The following is a 19,906-nucleotide window of genomic DNA, read 5'->3' on the forward strand; positions in this document are numbered from 1 at the left end:
TGAGGAGAGATCAGTGCATACATGAGCAATGCAGACTTTTTGTCAAAGACCAAAACGACGTCTTTGGAACAGACCACGGCCTTATGCCAACTCGTGGGCAATGACATTGTATTACAAAGGGCACTTTTGGAATGCCCATTTTGAAATAGACTTAGCTTGAGTATAAACTGACATAAAAAATGAGCTGACATAAAAAATGGTAACTTTTATGCTTAAACTATTACGGATGTAGCTACCATGGAGTCTCACTATCGCTATGAATTGAAACAGGTTGGAGAGGTCTGACAGTACATTTTAATGATGACTCACTTGTGGCCGACTACTGCCTCACCATCCCTCCCGTTAGTCTGTTTGACAAAACTTTCGCAACACATCTTTTAATGTCTGGAGTCGTTGGGAGAACCTGATGTTACAGCAGACATGAAAAAAGGTGAAAAAAAGCTTCAAGAGAAGTAGAATTAATCCGTTTGTGAGAGATCAGGACTTCACATATCAACTATTTTCAGCACAAAACATTTTTTACACTTTATTTCAGTTACATACAAAACAGTTTAAATCATTTAACGTGAGATAATCCATCATAACCATATAAAACCACAAGAATTATAAAAGTATATTTTAAATTCACTGAATGTCCATACTAATTCTTAACATATACGACATAATATAGCTCATCTCTGGGTGATAAAAACCCACTGCGGACATGTATGATCAAGCATGTACTGTATTACCATAGAGTCTTTGAATGGCATTTAGAAGTGATACACATAAAGACACAAGTTTTTTATGGATGACAACTTCTTTATTGTGAAAAGTCACGACGTTTCGAAGTATATTCTTACTTCTTCATTAGGTGAAAGTATATTCTTACTTAAGTAAGAATATACTTCAAAACATTGTGACTCTTCACAATAAAGAAGTTGTCAGCCATAAAAAAACTTGTGTCTGTATTACAATGTCTGAATATGGACCATATTGAACAAGCTGACTAGAAATAATACAAAATCTGTTTAATAAATGCAGCCAGCATCCATTCCATGCAAAGCAAGTTTTTGTAAATGCATATTGTTCACTACTGTCAATCACTGCGGCATATTCCGGATCCCTTGGGGGAAACTTTACCTTAAACTACTAGAATCATGGGACACACCAAGTTGTAATGTGTAGTAGATATGGCCTTGATTGTATTACGTGAGATAGGTTTATTTGTGTGAGATGGGTTACGGCTGCGGAGGTCCCTCCAAATAGGTTCATGTGTGGTTTTCACATCAAGGTCAATAGAAAGCACCATGAATAAGTAAATACTCACATAAATGACAAACTCTGTAACCACAAAACTCACAAACAAGTGATTGTCATTTTATCATTGATCACATTTCTGGTAATGAGAAAATATGTCGTCATCCTGACATAGGCAATCAAACATTGTTGTAAATGCCACACATAAACCATTTATTACGTCAAAAAAAATAAATAAATAAATGACTTTGTCTTTGGTTATTTCTTGCAATGTGTTCCAATGACATCACATATACTGAACAGCAAAAGAAAGTAGAAGACAAAAACACGAACACTTGCCTTTATGAGATTTCATTTTTTCAAGACATGCATTTCTTTTGCTGTTCAGTATAGTTGGCTGTGGTCATCTTCATAAACAGTGACCTTCATGGCAAAATGGCAACAATCAGCATCAAGCAAAAATATTGACACAAAACTCAAAATACTAAAAACAGCTTCACCAATACCCATATCCCTAAGGGTAATATTTCTGGTTACACCTGATAACACCTGCAAAGTCAGGAATCCAGGATAAATCCCTGGTCAAACTACTTTTGTTGTCCGCCTGATTCATTTTCTGAATACACAATAACCACAGTAACAGCCACAACATTCTCTCTTTAACAGAACAAGGTTTTGAATATAACAATTATAAAGTTGAGGTAGAAGATATTGAGACTTTCATTTTCCCAATTTGACCATCAGATTTAACTACATATATTCCTATGAACCAATATATATATGTTAAAGGCACAATGTCAAACATTTTCGACAATATTTTGGTCTGTATTTTATATACTGGGGGCATATGCAGTCAGTTCAGCCATATGTAGTATGTAAGCCATTGCTCCATACATCGAAAACTGTCACAGGTGGTGTTGTCAGTGTTTGACAAACCGGTTTCAATTACACGTTATATTATTTGATTTTTGCAAAGTGTGCTCCAAGGGACATAACTCTATGGGATTCACTTGAAATAATGTTCAGCCAGAAGAGGGCGTGAGAGTTGATTTAATGCAGCATTGCATTAATTCATTTGAACTTTTTAATTTAATACAGTAAGATAAATGCATATTTTTATAAGAAATTTCAGATAGCTTCCCTGGGGTTTGATATCAATATGGAGAGAAATACAGTATGTATTTTTAGGGAAATGTGGTATGACATTATGCCTTTAAAAAACTGAAATGCACATATATGATGTAAATTTATGAAACATAAAGAAACATTTTACATTTCAACCGTCTGCGTAGAACAATGATTAACAATTTTGCCTACATGAAAATTAGGAAATGTTAACAAAATTGGTGTGTATTTGTGTTTGATAATAACAGTTTATGAAGTATGACTTAGTGAATATCATGTCACAAGCGTCACATACAGTTAACAACTGGAGGTAGATGACTTTGAAGGCAGCAGTTACTGGGATAATCATATAAAAAGGAGGTCCTGAGATAAAAACTGGTGGTACTTCTCAGTTCTAAATCAGGTCAGAACCTAGAAATATGATTTTCAAAAAATATAAGTAGAGAATCCCACAGACAAACTTTATAGATAACTTCTTTACTAAGAGTGTGTAACATTTCAAATCAGGTTCTTGTGCTGTTGTCGAGCAGGAATGAATGGTACATGAACCTGAATAGAAATGTCACTCACTCATAAAAGTAATAGCAGTGATAAGTTTATCCGTTTTGCACTATTTTCCATTTATTGCGGTTTCTCGAAGCACAGGTATCAAAATAAGTACTTGGAGAAGAAATGGGTTTTAAGTTTGGACTTGAAGACAAGATGGGAGGTACTGATATGAAAAGGAAGAGAGTTCCAGAGAGAAAGAGCACAGAATGAGAATGATCTTGACGGACTAGAGATTAATCTCGTGAATGGTTAATATAGTTGATCACTGGATCTCTGATTTCTGTGACGCTAACGGCTGTATGTCACAGATAGAAGTTTGAGCTCGATTCTACCTTGTACTAGGAGCCAATGGAGATTCATCAATATTGGTGTTACATTGGATGTCTTCTTGCAGCAATGAATTAGATGAGCTGAGGCATTTTGTGCTCTCTGAAGCTTCCTGTGAACATCTTGACTTACGTTGATAAGCAAACTGTTGCCCTGGTCAGTCCTAATTTAGAATCGGAGACCTGACTGACTGGTGGTTTCCTGAGTCAACAAATGTCTAATCTGGCCAAAACTTCTACACATGTGCTTTATATGTTTGTCTATAATCATATTAGAGTCTAGAAAGACACTAAGATCTTTCAATGCATCAGAGAATGGTGAGTCACCAACACAAAGCAAAGGATAAGAGATAGATTTTTGCTTGGAGTCTGTACCCACAAGATGAACTACAGTCGTACTGTCGGTTAACTTCAGTTTGTTCTTCACCATCCTGGTTTTATTGCAAATGTGCAATGTTCAAGGCCATTAAGTGCCGTAGAGGTATTAAAGGCATTGTTATCCATAAAGTTTGTCTGTATTGTACTTCCCTGCTTCTAAAATGCCAGTTAAAGAAGTTAACAAAGAGCTATCAATACCTCATTCACTGTGACAACAGACATGAACAATTGTTTACAAAATTATAGATGGACATGTCATAATAAGTTTGGAAAAATGAGCAGGTGTACTGTAAAGAGTGTCTATCCTGACACAGCCTCCTGGTTTATGAGCACCGAACAGCAGGTGAGGCAGCCATCCACCTTGTAGAACTCCGAGAATGGGACGTCAATAATTCTTCCCTTCACACGTTTCTTAAGTAACTGCGAACATGAAATTAAAACTGGTGAGTGAGTGAGTGAGCAGGCGTGTGTATGAGCGAGCGAGTCAGTGGGTGAGTGAGTGAGTGGGTGGTCTGGGTGACAGCTAGGGTTTCAGCCAAAGTTTAGGGCATCTTGCAACTTTATTCCAGTCATATCAGGATGGTGGAGTAACCAAATGATTCATGTCCAGTTGTCACGCTGAAGACCCAGGTTCAATTCCCCACATGAGAATATATGTGAAGTGCATTCCGGTGTCAGCAGCCATGGTATGGGAGGTAACAAACCAAGAAACAAACCGTAAGGAACAGGGATACAACCTGTTTTCGGGGATTTGATGCAGTTTTGCACAGTGGACAGTGACCTAAATTCATGTTGGCTGAATGTTTTTAAAAGAATTCCTGCAAATCAGTTCACACATAACCAAACACGAGAGTTTGAAGTGAGGAGAAAAGCTGAAGCAGAACTCTGAAATGAGTTCAGTTTTTAGCATTTTCAAAATGATGTGCAGACATGGGGAGACAACTATTCATCACACATTATGTGATACAGTGAGGGCATGAGTGAGTTCAGTTTTACACCACTTTTAGCAGTTTTCCAGCAATATCACAGCAGAGGACACAAGATATGGGTTTCACACATTGTACCCATGGGGGGAATTGAACCTGGGTTTTCAGTGTGACGAGCAGATGCTTCAACCACTAGGCTACCCCACTGCCTCATACTTCATACAGACATCAGTTTATTCTTCAAACTTGAGGACAACAATGCATGAACAAATGTTTTCCAGCTTTGGCAAACACTTTCCACATGAAGACATGCCACCCAATAATATCCTCTCACAAGCTTTTATTGTCCACAAAACACAGGTGTGTGATCTCATATTGTGTGATCACTCAGTGACTTACATCATTGTTGTTGTGTCCATCTAATATAAGATTCTGCCATCCGACTAGCTGATACTGCACTATTGGCCACAAATACACAATTTGGAATCCATTACTTACATCATAGTTGTGCTGCCCAATTTCTTCACTGGGCTTCACAAACACGTTGTCGTTGACCAGAAGAACATTGGCTGCAGCATTGTTGTTGAGCTGGACATACTCGTACTTGAACTTGGCCTGTGACTTCATCAACTGTTGGCAAGGGTCAAGGTCAGTGAGAGTCTCTTACGACAAGCATGGGATACTAAAGGCCAATTCTAATTTCTGAGTTAGTGAATATGTATGTGAGAGTGAAAAGAATGAATGATTTAGTATATGGTGCATGTAATTAAGTGTGCGAGAGTAATCTTATCACTATAGATTGAGTATTTGGTTTAGCAAGAGACAGACCTGCGGAGATGCTTGTCACATATTCTTGCTAAAACAATGGAAAATTAATTATGCAAGGAGTTCAATGAATTCATGAATATTTTATGTCTGCTTCTGTTACTTCTGTCTGAAAATCACAAGTTTCACAAAACACACGGAATATTTATAAATTATGTTGAGTAAAGCCTTGAGGTAGATCCTGACATACACTTGGTGCAACCAAACAAAATTTAGGTTGCTTACATCAAAACTGATTTGCATGTGAAGCATCATTTGGCTAAATCAACCAAAATACAATAAGTTCAATGGACTGTAGATGTATTTGTTTCCAGTCTGGGGACCGTTCATAATTCACGACTATTACGAGGGATGACGATAATTATTGAGGAGCATGTACAATGTCAATTTTAGATGATGTTAGGAAAAACATTTTTTATCTTTAATATCATTTTTTATTCATTTTTATTATACTAACCTCAGTGATAAAGGATATATCTATTTCACACAAAAACATCTAGTGTTTCCTACAAAAACAGTGCTGATGACACTGTATCGGCAAAACTGTTTCTGCTCTCCACATCCAGGGCTTTTGTATGTTTTTTCAATGATGAACCATACTTTTGGTTCCACACTGTGTGGGAGCGGTGTGATCATGTGACTTCCTATCTATATGTTGCCTGCGACCAACACACGAGTGATTTTACTGAATTTTCACTTGCTATGTATATGCAATTGACTTTGCATCTGAAGTGGCATTAACAGCCTCTGGTAACAAATATTGATGTTTTTTTGCATTTTATGCAAGTTAACATCCAGATTCCCACTGCCAATAAAACCTCTCACAACAGTGAGAGTGCATCCACCCTACTGATGAAACTACTGTGCACGCCCATAGTGCATGCACAAGCATTGTAATCGCTGAAAAGTGAAATCACCAGAACGTCAAATTCAGTTGGCTTTGGGATGTTTGACGTTGAAGTCTTTGGCAAAATTAATGAACATGTACATATGGTGCTGAGAAACCAGGAAACATAACTGGAGGAAACCAGTGATCACAGTTTCCTGGTGCATACAAGGGAGACAACCCTACACAGTGACATATATCACAATTACACCTGGTGCATACCTTGAGTGTCTCCGTTGCCTCCTGATCCCCTCCAACAGCTATCATGTCCTCGCCACACATTGTTGCCAAGCTCTTCAAATGCAGAGAGCTTTTTATAGGAAATGGCGTCACAGAGAATTCTGGGAATGTTTTTGCCAAGCACTCAATACCCTTTTGATTGGTTCTGGATGAATGACCAACAAATATCTCCCGACCTGGAACAACCATTATATAAAGCAACATATACATGATGATCATAAATCAGTCAAAGTGTCAGTACTGGGCAATCACTCTTAACCTTAAAAGGAAAAAACACCTATAATAAATCTTAACAACAGCAGTCTTTGTATGAACCTGGCAATCCGTTTGATTTGTGTGATGCATTTGAAGCAGGTTTGGTCAGATCATTTTAACAATACACAAAAAAAGAGTGCTGCAAACAAAAATGTTCAAGTACATGAAAATGTTTGAGTCAATGAAAAATCTGTTTGAGCTAATTCATTTTTCAGTCAACAAAATGCTCCTGACAGATAAAGATTGAAAACTCAAAACTTTTAGCATTAGAAAGCTGTGAAAGTTCAGCTAGCGGCTTGCAGAAAAACTAGCCTGCCCACAGGGCTGGCTGGTCAAATTTTGTACCGGTCCTGCCAATATCTAGCCTGTTCTCCAAGTATGAATAAAACACCACTGCAAGACTTAAATATTTTAAACTACCGGTATCATTTAAAATGCACAAAAAGCTAAGTGAGAGAGCTCTGTTCTTATATAGCAAACATATCTCATCGATTTGATTTTGTTTGCAATAATTTTATCTGTTTGAGTATTCTAGTATCCTTTGGCAATATTCAAAAAGGTTATAATCATCATATATGTCACTGGTTTGCTAAAACTGACTCGACATGAGGACAGACTAGATTTAATTTTAACACATCCTCCACAACATTCACCCGTCTGGGACATTGGGACAGGCTATCTTTCCTACACTATTGTAACCGTTCAAAATTATGGCCATAGTTACCGGTAAATAAGACATCTCCTCCATCCACACAGGCTTCAGGATCCTCCATCTCATAGATCTGAGGGGGCTTCTGTAGTGACTTTAATGCTTCCCTCATCGCCGTCATCTACACACCAACATCAACAAGAAATCAATCCTAAGTTTCCATCTACCCATGAAGATCCAGGATAGAACTCAAAATTGATCCTCTGTAACCCATCCTTGCCGTAAGAGGCGACTAATGAGTTTGGATGGACTTGTCTGACAAGTGATCGCATTCAAATTGTGTAGATCGATGATCACTGGATTGTCTGGTCAGGTTCGATTACTTACTGACTGCCACCATATAGCTGGAATATTGCTGAGTGCGACATAAAACTCAACTAGACTCACTCACCTTGTCCCCATAAATAACACCATGGAAGCAGACTACATGGCCAACTCATTAATTAAATTGTGCAAGTGAGTGAGTTTACTTTTATGAGAATGTATTGTTGTGGAGTGCTTGGAAAATGTTAGCAAGGATCTCCACCAAATTCCCATAAGTTGTCTCATGCAACAAGCATGTTGTTACAGCCCTTTCTGACAAGATGTTAATGAATGGTGAAGCATCATCCATTAAGGAATATACCTACAACTCTCCTGCTGTATCCACACTTAGGTCACCTTTTTCCACAACCTTAACTCCTATATACTGAGGGAAACAAATAGGGGACACCACTTCACTGCACTGTTCCTTTATTTATTTTCAGATTCAAAGTTGCTGTGGAAAATTAGAAAATATTAATGGAACAGGAATTTTCCTGTGTTCCTTTACTTGTTTCTTTCAGTATATGTCCTGCCTGGAAAGGTGTTATTTCTACATGCGGTACCAGAGCTGCATGCGTTGTTGGGATGACATGTTTTGACCATTACTGTAAGCAGTACATCATCAGCGACTGTTAGTAACATATTACATACCACGATTTACGGCATGGGCAATGTGAAGTATGGCGTGAACAGTTACACCTCCACCACTATTTAAATAGGAAAGAGTTGGCTCTTCCAATAGTGCTGTTACATATACTTCTGTATGTCCCAACAGGTTAAATTTTGTACCAGTGATAAGGATGGTGACTGCTTTTCATGCTGATCAGAATAATTATTAGAATTATTATAACTTTAACGAATAACACTGGGGCTAAGTTTACTTAGACTGTTTGGATGGAGGCAAGGGAGCAAAGAAGTCATAGATGCATCCACTTTACTTGTATATTGTTTGGGTGAAAGGCGGGACTATAATTACAACTGAACTCGAGAACTAACAAACATATAACACTCAATCAAATCTGATTGTAAATGAAACATCAGACCAACTTTGTGTGTGACTTTTTTGTAGAATTTATGTCGAAAAAATAAAAAAAAGTTGTCAAACTTTTGACACAGTTCCCTATTTGTTACAAGAAAGGAGTGCAATGAGAGATCAGCCAAGTGTATGCAATGCACGTGCACAGGTAACAACAAATTTATTCATTCGTTTACTGGTGCCATCTCCATCCTGTCTTGCATACTTGGACTACATTGTAGATCTATCAGAACATACACCTTAGCAAGGATGGGATGGAGGAAGCATTTTCATTATGTTAATGTAAACGAAATTTATATTAACGCAAATGATCTAATTCTTCTCTTTCACTGTAACTAGAACTTATTAATTGTGAAATTCTGGGTTTGTAATTACTGCCTTTGCTGACTATGTAGGAGGGAATATGGAAAATAGCACAGTATTTTCTGTCTTCTGCACATGCACACATGAGAAATATAAAAACTGTGAGCCCCATATCTGAAATTATGTCAGAAATGTTCCTGAAAATGATTTTGTGTACTTTTATCATTAAATGCACTTTTGTAATGGAAACTTGATCTTGGCTGCTTCACTACAGGGTGCTCTCTGGCATAGAAATATCAGCAGTGCATGAATAATGCTATCAACTAATGCTTCCAATAGGTCTCACTGGGCATCTACAAGTGGAATGGGTGTAAGCGATACGACTATGCCGCCATCTTCCTTCAGATACTTTCATATTATGCACACACAGTTTTTGATGATCCAAGATAACACCAACATCTAGTCTCTGAAAGGAACATATTTTACAGAAAATGCTGGCAGGTCTCACTGGGCATCTACAAGTGGAATGGGTGTAAGCGATACGACTATGCCGCCATCTTCCTTCAGATACTTTCATATTATGCACACACAGTTTTTGATGATCCAAGATAACACCAACATCTAGTCTCTGAAAGGAACATATTTTACAGAAAATGCTGGCAGGTATTTACAAAAGTATTATGTTCATTAAATTACTGAAACAGAATTTATTATGATGCTTACATAGCTATGCACCGATGGTTCCAGTCTGTTCACTGCCGCTGATCATGTTTTGAAATGCAGCGGAAGGGAATCATGGCAGCACAGAAAAGTGTTTTCTCACAACTAACTGTAACAGTTAAAGCCATTTCTCATGTCATTCGTGAAAAATTACATGCATATTTATATCAAAATGTAACCTCAATTAAATGATTGTGTGACTAATTCAGTGTTTGTTTATTCAGTGTTGATTGGGAATGAAACAATTAATGACTTTTGTGAACTTGAAATTGCTGTAATATAGATTGTGTGACTATATCTTTAATTTCAGTTATGTTACAGTTGCCAAGAAGAATTTATTTTGGCTGTCATTTATTGTTGTCAAATTCAGTAGAAATAATACCAGAATTGTAACTGGCCGTAACTGTTCATGCGTGATATTGATGAATTAGAGATAAGTGCAACATGGCGATAACTGTTCGCCAGCCAGTACAGTACATAATAAAATATAATGAAAAGGAGCACTCAGACTTCAGAAACTGTCGAAATCTAGACTTGACACATATTCTGGACTTGCATGGACTTTCTTGGATATACATGTATTTAGTTTTAATATGACAGGCACACATCACAAACTGTTACTTAAGATCTGTGCTCATTACCGTCTGGTCACAGATTATCTCATGGATACGATTTTGGATCGCAGTGTTTACTTAACGAAGGTTTTAGCGCCACACAGACATTGTAAATTCTCAAATGATGGCTAGTGCAACAAGATGAATTATATGCAAGACACTTTTTACTGCTGTAGCTAGCAAGATAGCAAAGAATGCTTTCTATGCATGTGTCTGAAAACACATATGATAAATCAAACACAGTGGAGACAAGGCTACAGAGACTTGTCTCGTATTCCACACGCCAGTCTACAATCAGATTCAGATCTCAATCCTTGTTATAAGTTAAAGGTCACATGCAACGTAAAACACAACTTTGCAGATTCTGGTACCTTTTGGTATGCAATTACCGAAACAAATCATAAAAAATGCCAATTCAATCTATAAAGTTGAAAAAAAAACGCGATGAAAAAAAGCCCGCGAAATCGGAGTTCAAACGTTTCACTAAATTCCCCCCAGCGCTGGTGGGAAAACTGGTTTCAACAGCTGTGCTGCGCTGCGTCCATAACGCGTGCGCAGTGAATAGATTCGCGGAGCTTGAAACAGTACGCATACTGAGGTCGTGAGCAGTAGTCTAATCTTGGTTGTGTACACAAACAAGTAAATAATCTGCTCGTTATGTAAAAAAAAACATGTTGATTGTGGTGAGCAGTCTCTGTCACAGAGAAAGCTCAGTGTCTGGTTTATTCACACCTATATGTCTGCCTGCCTGTCTGCTAAAGACAACACGCAATACACAGCTTCAATCATTGACCACGTGCAGTTTGAACTTAACACCTATCAGACTATACGACATAAAGAAAATAAGTTGATTTATGACTCGTGCACCCGAGTCCTGTCTCTGCCACATTATGTAATTAGGCACGTGTGATACACATGACATGTTTTTATGTCTGTGGGTTGCAAAACTGGTGCAAACTCTTGTCAGTTTCAAGTCCTGCTTTGTACTTGGACGAATGAGAGATTCCAGCCGCGCAGTAGTTTACTATCTCTACTGACATGATTTTTTTATTGGATCGAGCGCAAATTCAGAGAATATGTATTTTCCAAACCCAACATCTCTATATACATTCTTCATGGATACCAACTTCTTTTAGTGTATATGATTTTGTTTGACAACAGTATATGAATCCATACTGAAACGACGGATCGAGTACACTAAAAGAAGTTGTTATCCATAAAGAATTTTACTTTCTGGTGACTGGCTATACTTCTAAAATGCCCATCAAACAGATCATCTTTCTCTACACACAATGAAACCTAGCATATCAGCAAATGAAACAGCCAGTCGGAAGCCGTCGTTTCTCTTGAGTGCATATCCACCCGCTATGACTGGATTCGGTCTCCCGAGGGCTTCGTTTTGGGGGAAGTAAGCCCAAGTACAAAATATTACACTTTTGAATCGCGATTGTACGCTTATAATTGTGTTTATTTGTTTTTTTAAAAGCAGCAGTGTATATTATATGTCATGAATAAGTGATAAATGTGTTTTAATTATGTTTGATTTTTTGGTTGCATGTGACCTTTAAGAAACAAAGTTAATATCAGAACTTTCCATTACAAGCCATAACATAGTTTGGTACCCACCTCCCCTCGACGTGACGGTTGACCTGGGCGAGTGACAAGTGCAAGTGCCCCAATAACAACAGCAACGTCTTCAACGAAAGGGCAATCAGGTAGTCGTTCATCTGAGGGCACACTCACAACATCAACACCATACTGTCCCAAGGTCTCAATGTAGTTAATGAACTGTTGTTTCGCTTTTTCAAGCACAACTGCCTGAGTACCATCTTGTCTCAATGCCTTGACAAAGACATTAGGAATATTGCGAATAATGGCTGTTGTACATCGCAAAGCCATGATTCTGGAATATGTGGCTTGTGATGCTTGCACTGTTGACAGCATCTGCCGTTGACCTGCTTTTACAGTGTGTCCCGTGGCAATAGATCTCATTATATTTCAACCAATCACATTGTAGTACATGATTGTTACAATACAAGGATTACTCCCTTATGTGGTGCAATGACTGCTCCCGTCATCTGGGGTCCTGTACTATCATGGCTGACTACAGCATGCAAGTGTGATGTGGTGTTGTCTTCTATATCAATAAGTTTGGATAACTTATGAGGATGTTAGTGAGTGAAACAATGATCACATGACACAGCAAAAGTGAGTGCAGAGTCCCAATCCAGGGATAATGAGTTTAAAGAAGTGAGCACCTACTTGTTTAATCTCTCATAATTCGGAGACTAAGCAGTGATTTTTGCTCTTTGTTGTACAACTACCCATCGAGTCCATATGAACACTTCAAAGTGATATAATTACCACTTGAGTGTCCAACAAAATTTTGCAGTAACCATATCCGGCAGGTTGTCAACCAGATAGCTATGTTTGCCTGCATGTGTGAAACAGAAGCTGGCCTGTACAAAGGAGCTATCACACTCTGACTGACCTGTAGCAACCTACATTGTTTGGCCTGGTACCAGTGGCTGTGAAGTCGACTCCAAAATTAGGATGTGGAACCATCACAAGGCCTTCTGGAAACATTGAGAACCAGCACAAAGAGCCAAGACAAGCAAGATTCCACATCCAGACACCCTGACGACAGCAAAAAGAACTAAATTTATACCATTGTCCACATTTTCTTCGTGTATGAGTTTATGGACCAAACTTTTCTAGACAGAGGGCAAGCTATGATGAAATAATAATTCATACCAAAATTCAGTATTACTTATAACCAGCAGCAGCATTCAGATATTAGCAAAATATAAATACAGAATATTAGTTTCATCATGTACCAGTAATAGCTTAGAGAAAGGCACCAGTCAAAAGTAGTACAACTTATCTCACAGACATACTGTTCAAAAAGGTATAAGTAATGCCCACTCAATTTCACAGATGTTCTAGGGCTAAAATCCTAGCCTGAGGTAATCAGAACTCCACTGTAAGACAAACCATTCACTAAGACAAGGGTTATGTCTAGACAGGTTGATAAACTGCTTTGATGAGGTAAACATGCCATCACCTACATTAAAATACCATTATGCAACCACCACAAAGGGTTGTTAAGATCCAGCCCAGAGTAAGCAATTAAGCATCCAGTAAATGTGCCAATAAGATTAATGCCACTTAGAATAAGATTAGAAAATTAAATACTCCCCCTGTCAGGCCATTGAAGTTGTTGTGGTAGAATACTCCCCATTTCGTTTATACTGCATTTCATTTGATATTGTAGCTTACACCCATTATTGTATCAGTCAGCAAATCATAATCCTTGCATTGTTTCAGTTTTAATTAAATAGTCTCCACCTCCATTTGTCCATCAGTAGGGATTAGACTCCCAACACAGGTCAGCTCTAGCCCTCAGCCCAGAGAGTTGTACTGACCCTCTGTGGCCACCCTTGCGATTCTATTTCTTGTTAATAAAGTTGAAATTAGGTTCTTGTGACTTCAGACTCTTTGCTGAGTTAATTACACCAAGCAGCAGACCAGCACACCAGTTAAATAAGGGATTTCACCGGAACACTCACTTGGAGTCAGACCCAAGACCTGGGCCCCGTTTCACAAAACTCTTGTAAGCTCTTGTAAGATGACGCATTGCACCTCCCATACTGTAACACAGGAGCTACGGATGCTACAAGAAAAGTTACGAGATCTTAGGTTTACGAGAGTGTGAGGAAACGGGGCCCTGTATCATAACACTGACCATAACTGGATGTCACAACAGGTCTGGCTTGTAAACCATAAAAGGGAGCAAATCAGGCAAATACAGCCACTACCGGCAGGAATTATGGCAACTTTCACCAAGTTTGGGGAAAGTTTTATTCAGATGCTCCTTGGAAACTTTAACAGCTCAGTGAGGAGTGAGTTCAGTCAGTCAAACTCAATAGCTGAGATGGACGGTCTCTTTCATGATTAGCAGGCATGCAAGGCTTCACCCCACAATTCACAAAATGATGACCAGTCTGAATTAATCGAGAAATACAGTTCGCTCTACCTGTGTATATACTGCATAGTGTAAAAGAGCACACTTTCGCTCAGAAATATTATAGTTAAAACATGAGGATGCTTGTGCATGTGGAGTGAAGGAAAAACAACAAGTGTTTGCCACATCAAGTGTTTGCCACAATTCAAGAGATAATGCATTAACTAGAGTAGTGGTGACCTTGAAAATAAGATCAAGGTCACCCAAATCAACTGATGCATACTTCCCAATGTAGACTGTCACCAAATTTGAAGACACTGGGTACAACAGTGGATGAGATATATTAACATGAGCTTGAAGACTGATCAATGAGTCATGGTGACCTTGAAGATAAGGTCAAGGTCACCCAAATCGACTAGTGTCTGCGTTATCCCCTAATGTAAGCTCTCACCAAATTTGAAGACACTGGATAGAACAGTTCATGAGATACTATTTTAACAAGAAACGGCACATACAGACGTACAGACTCTGCTGAATACATAGTCCCCCGTTCTGCATTGCCACAAGAACAGTAAGCAGAATCTAAAACGAAATGCCATATTGCCTAAGTTTACCATGAAACTACAAGCTTCTCATGATTTTATTTTTCTTATCTGTCATTGTTATTGTTACAATTTTCGAAAAATTATTTAACATAAAAACACCTCTGGCATAGTGGGAAAATGAAGCAGAGGAGGTAACCCTGAGATATTTAGATTTAACTCTCCTGTTCCTTCACTCCGTTGAAACGGAAGCTGGCAGCAGAAATGGAGGTGAAGAACAAGTTGATATACCACAAGGGGTGCTCAACATGTTGCATAGAATATAACACATTTCACATCAGTAGTTATTAAATAATTGAAATCAACACCAATCTGAATACCATGAGTGGAAATCTGAGAGCACAACACCGAGAGGATATGGGTGTGTACCTTTAATGTTGGTGATATTTTACCTTGACATGAAAATTATTTTTCGAATCAAAGTGAGAGAAGTACATTGCCAACCTTTGCTCGCATATGAGAAAACTGGTCATTTTCTCTCTGTTGTGCAATCCTATTTATGCTACAGTCTGCTGGTGTATGCATGTACCTATATAATGATCTAGGCAATGCCATGACATTCAGCTCACATTCAGATATGGCTGAGCTTTGGAAAGTAGAGTTTGTGCTATCTCAGATGGAAAAGCAGGAATTACTCCATGATGGATTCCATTACCATCGAAACCTCACTAGAGGATAGAGCGTTCACTGGAAGTGCATCACGAAAGCTTGCAGAGGGAACTGCACTATTGTTGAAGAGTTTGTGTGCAACAGATGTGAACATTGTTATCCACCTATTGATTCAGAACAAGTGAGATTTGTAACTTGAGGAAAAGAGCTAAAGAGGCACCGGATCTGTACAAGATATCTACAATGAGCAAATTAGCCAGATTCCACCAGACAGAATCCAGAACTTTCCATTGTTTCCTTGTGTTGCTAGTGCCGTGTACAGACATTGAAGAACAGTCCATCCAGCCCTTCAGCTACTTCCACAAACCTGATCACGATAGAAGGGGCTGGTCTATGTACCCACTTGTTTTTGCCCTACCACCTGATCATCAACCAAGCACCTATCACCGCCTCTACAGCAAGCTCAAGACATCTGTCCACGAAATCCTTCATCATCCATTAGCTCCAACTCAAATCCAGACCAATTTTGAACAAGCAGCTATCCGAGCGATTCCTCAAAGGCATTTAGAAGTTGGTGTCGTAATACAGGACAAATTTTTATGGATAGCAACTTCTTGACTTTATTTTCACGACATTTCGGGGCTTATCCTATCCCCCTCATCAGGTTGAGCTGAACTGAACAGTAAGGCTTAACTGTTAACTCTGCCCATGACCTCACAATGCTTATAGCTAAAATGGATAGAATTATCATTAATACGCCCGCACGTTATCAGAATTGAGGGGTCCACTCTAACTTGATAATGCTTGCAAAATGCTTGACGACAGGCCATTATCAAGCCTGTTGTTACATGACGTCGTAAGTAGCTCAGCTGTTGAAGTTCAATCACCTACACCTCGTTTGAACAAGGGTTCATTTTTGACCATATATTTGGCTCACATTCGTCACATGTACCTGTGTCATGTTTTTATTCTTATTTTATTAAAAATTCTGTTTATTTTAGCTATAATAACCGTAACACTATTTTTCAGGGCATTATCATTTGCAGGAGCCCTCGGTCTTTTCAACTGCGCTCCTTCGTCGGGCAGTTCATGAAAGACCTCGGGCTTCTGCAAATGATAATGCCCTGAAAAATAGCGTTACCCTAATATTATGACGTCACAATCCTATGACAACATGATACCAATAGCTAACAGGAATACTATGACAACATAATACATTAGTAGTGAATGGTTGCAACTAACATGACTCATAGATTAAATACATCTTATTTGGATATATAGTAGTGTTGTTGGATTAAATCAGAAATGACAGATCCATATTATACCAAATTGTAAGTTTAGACATGTACAGAGATTTTTGATAGATATATTGCATGTAAAGTAATTATTGTTCATCCATGGGTGCCTTTGTCCGTTTTGTTTTTTTTAGTAAGACTTTTCGGTGATGCACCAGGAACTAGGGAGGTAAACCCCTAGATCTCTGTTGATCTCCGGTACTAATCTTCTAATGAAGATTGACTCAAGAAGTTTTCTTTTCCTCCACTTATTGACGTTGGACGCCAAGATTTGAGAGTGTTGCCAGTTGATAGAGTGATTTTGATTTTTAACAATGTGTTTTGAGAGTGCAGATTTAAGGTCTGATTTTTCAACTGAAAATGTTTTTCAACTTGCTGGCCTTTCAACATTAGACTAAAAGAACACAACACTTCAGTTTCCAAATATTTCCAAATATTTCCAAATGTCTAAGTATCCAGTTGCTTTTTCCACTACATCTTGGGAAAGACCCAAGCCTGGTCTTGCAGTTCAGTACAAGGAAGATCCAGAGGTTCAGCAATTTAGGGTGAAGGTTAGGCACCCTTTACAATCCTTAGGGTTTAGTAGCACTGAGGTAAGATTGAGGACTCTCAACCAGACGACCCGCGTTCGGTTCCCAGAAGCGACGTCATTTCTTTCAGATTCTTAATTAAATTGTTAGCTATGTTGTTCACTTGACTGCTTACACCACTAACACTAGATGTATGAAAGTAGTAAGTTAATTCACAGGAAGTTGCAGGTGACGAGAAGAGATGGGGGCCGAGCAAAGCCGGAGGAAGAATCACGGAGACGAAATAGAAGGACAAAGGTGTTTTATTTTTTATCCCTTCACCCACTTTTTGAATCTTACCCCCAAATTTCTAAACCCCCATTAAACGCTTTAAACCCCCCAAATTATACCAGCACCCCTTTTTAGAATATTACTCTCCGGGGAATAAATCCCCGGGACCGCATTTCTCACTGAAAAAAGAGGACAGGTACGGGAAGGAACTCTTTCCGACATAACTGCTCCGCGGTGCTGGCTTGTGCACAGGGACTTGTATTGCTGAAAATAGTACGTGCGGAAACGGAATACCTAGCGATTACGGAAAGGTTATGTTTTTTCGCCCATCGGGTGTTTTAAGTGAAATACATAGTATTCCTTCTACGAGAGGCGACGATTTTCGTAGGCAGGTTAATGGCGTACACATGAAAAAGTTGTCTTTTTCCCCCAAGTTCCAAGTGAAGTTACTCAGTACATAGTGCACCGATTTTGATAATTTTGGATTTATTCAAAAGCAAATTTATCTGGATTAATTTCAGTAAGAATTGTGGCTGTGTGTTCCAAACTTTCCCACCCAGAATTCGCCCATAATCGAGAGTGGGGTGTTTGACAACTTTGTGGGCCTTAATCCTTTCCTTCTTTATATGTATATGGATATCAGTGTAGGCTTGTTGGACCCACGTACTATCTTCAGCAATACAAGCCCCTGTGGGCTTGTGCTGCGCCTGGTAAACTGCACTCTAGCCAAATTTTGCAAGGTTCTGCAATCAGATTCAGATCCCATTCCTCGTCACAAGTTGACAAACAAAATAGATGTCAGGGGAGTAGTGCACATTACCGGGCGCACTTTTTCTGATTTTTTCGCTGTACTGGCGGGGCTCGAACGCTCTCAGCAGGGGTCGTGGGATTCCAACTGGTGCTAATTAGACTAATTAGCAGACACGCTACCTTGGGACTATTATGGTTTGTTTTCATTTGCTGCACATGTGCAGAGCTAGGTCCTGTCTTCCCATTCATCAAAGCAAGAAGCCACACCTAGCCATTGTTTTCAAGATGTTGTGCCGCCAATCAAGAAATTCACAATAGATGGATATATATAATCGCATCTAGGGTAAGCCAACCCTAACCTTTACTCACTAACTCTAAGGATCTAGAAAGGGGGTGCCCAAGGGCTAACCCTATCCCTAACCCTAAGGATCTAGAAGGGGTGTGCCCTAACCCTAAGGATCTAGAAGGGGGTGCCCTAACCCTAAGGATCTAGAAGGGGGGTGCCCTAACCCTAAGGATCTAGAAGGGGGGTGCCCAAGGGCTAAGGATACAGCAGCGCGGTACAGTGAGACAGATCAGTAGCTCTACAGAGCGCTCTCGCTATAGCGCGCTCGTTAGCACGCGGTAAACTGCGCTCTAGCCGATGTCAGAACTTACATTTACAAGCAATAACATAGTTTGGTACCCACCTCCCCTCGACGTGACGGGTGACCAGGGCGAGTGACAAGCGCACGTGCACCGATGACAACAGCAACATCTTCGACGAAAGTGCAATCGGGGTATTGTTCATCCGAGGCCAGAGTCACAACTTTGACACCACATTGTTCTAAGGTCTCAATGTAGTTGTTGAACTGTTGTTTCGCGTTTTCAAGTACAACAGCCTGAGAATCATCTAGTCGCAATGCCTCGACAAAGACGTCAGGAATATTACGGACAATAGCTGTGGTACACCGTAAAGCCATGATTACCGGAACATACGGCTCCTTGCATCGAGCTTGTGATGCTTGCGATGTTGAGAGCGTCCTCGTTTGGCCCACTTACTTCAAATGTGTCACAGAGACACTTGCAATAAATCTCATTGTAACAGGTCCAAACCGTGCTATCAGTTTGACTCTAAATGCTTAACGACGGTTGAATTGTTTGAACACGAAGCGCTTTATTGATACTTCACTGATTTTCTCCTGTATGTTCACATTTCAGTCTTCAGTGACCGTTCACATTCATGATTTTGAATATTACTCGTGGAATAGAACTGTACACACAACTGCAAGTAGGGTATCGTCATATTGCAGGTTATTCTAGAGAATACCTGTTCTGACGAGTAGAATGTGTACGTTATCGAAGTTTAGGATTGCAAAGTCACTTCCCTCTTGCCATGTTAAATAAACCAGGGATAAACTATATATAGTCTCCCCGAGTAAACACGCGAATCAGAAGCTTCAGTGAAGTAAT

General features: G+C 39.2%; 1 protein-coding gene across 1 annotated transcript; it reads right to left on the minus strand.

The window, feature by feature from the left end:
• Positions 1 to 519: 519 nt before the first annotated feature.
• LOC137265423 (N(G),N(G)-dimethylarginine dimethylaminohydrolase 1-like) lies at positions 520 to 19,444 on the minus strand. Its single transcript, XM_067800822.1, is given in 6 exon segments — positions 520 to 4,037; positions 5,042 to 5,173; positions 6,477 to 6,670; positions 7,474 to 7,579; positions 19,144 to 19,419; positions 19,421 to 19,444. Coding segments are annotated over 6 exon segments (852 nt in total). The 3' UTR covers positions 520 to 3,917.
• Between the last annotated feature and the right edge of the window lie 462 nt (positions 19,445 to 19,906).

Source organism: Haliotis asinina, chromosome 15, assembly GCF_037392515.1.
Source record: "Haliotis asinina isolate JCU_RB_2024 chromosome 15, JCU_Hal_asi_v2, whole genome shotgun sequence".
NCBI classification, from domain to species: Eukaryota; Metazoa; Mollusca; class Gastropoda; order Lepetellida; family Haliotidae; genus Haliotis; species Haliotis asinina.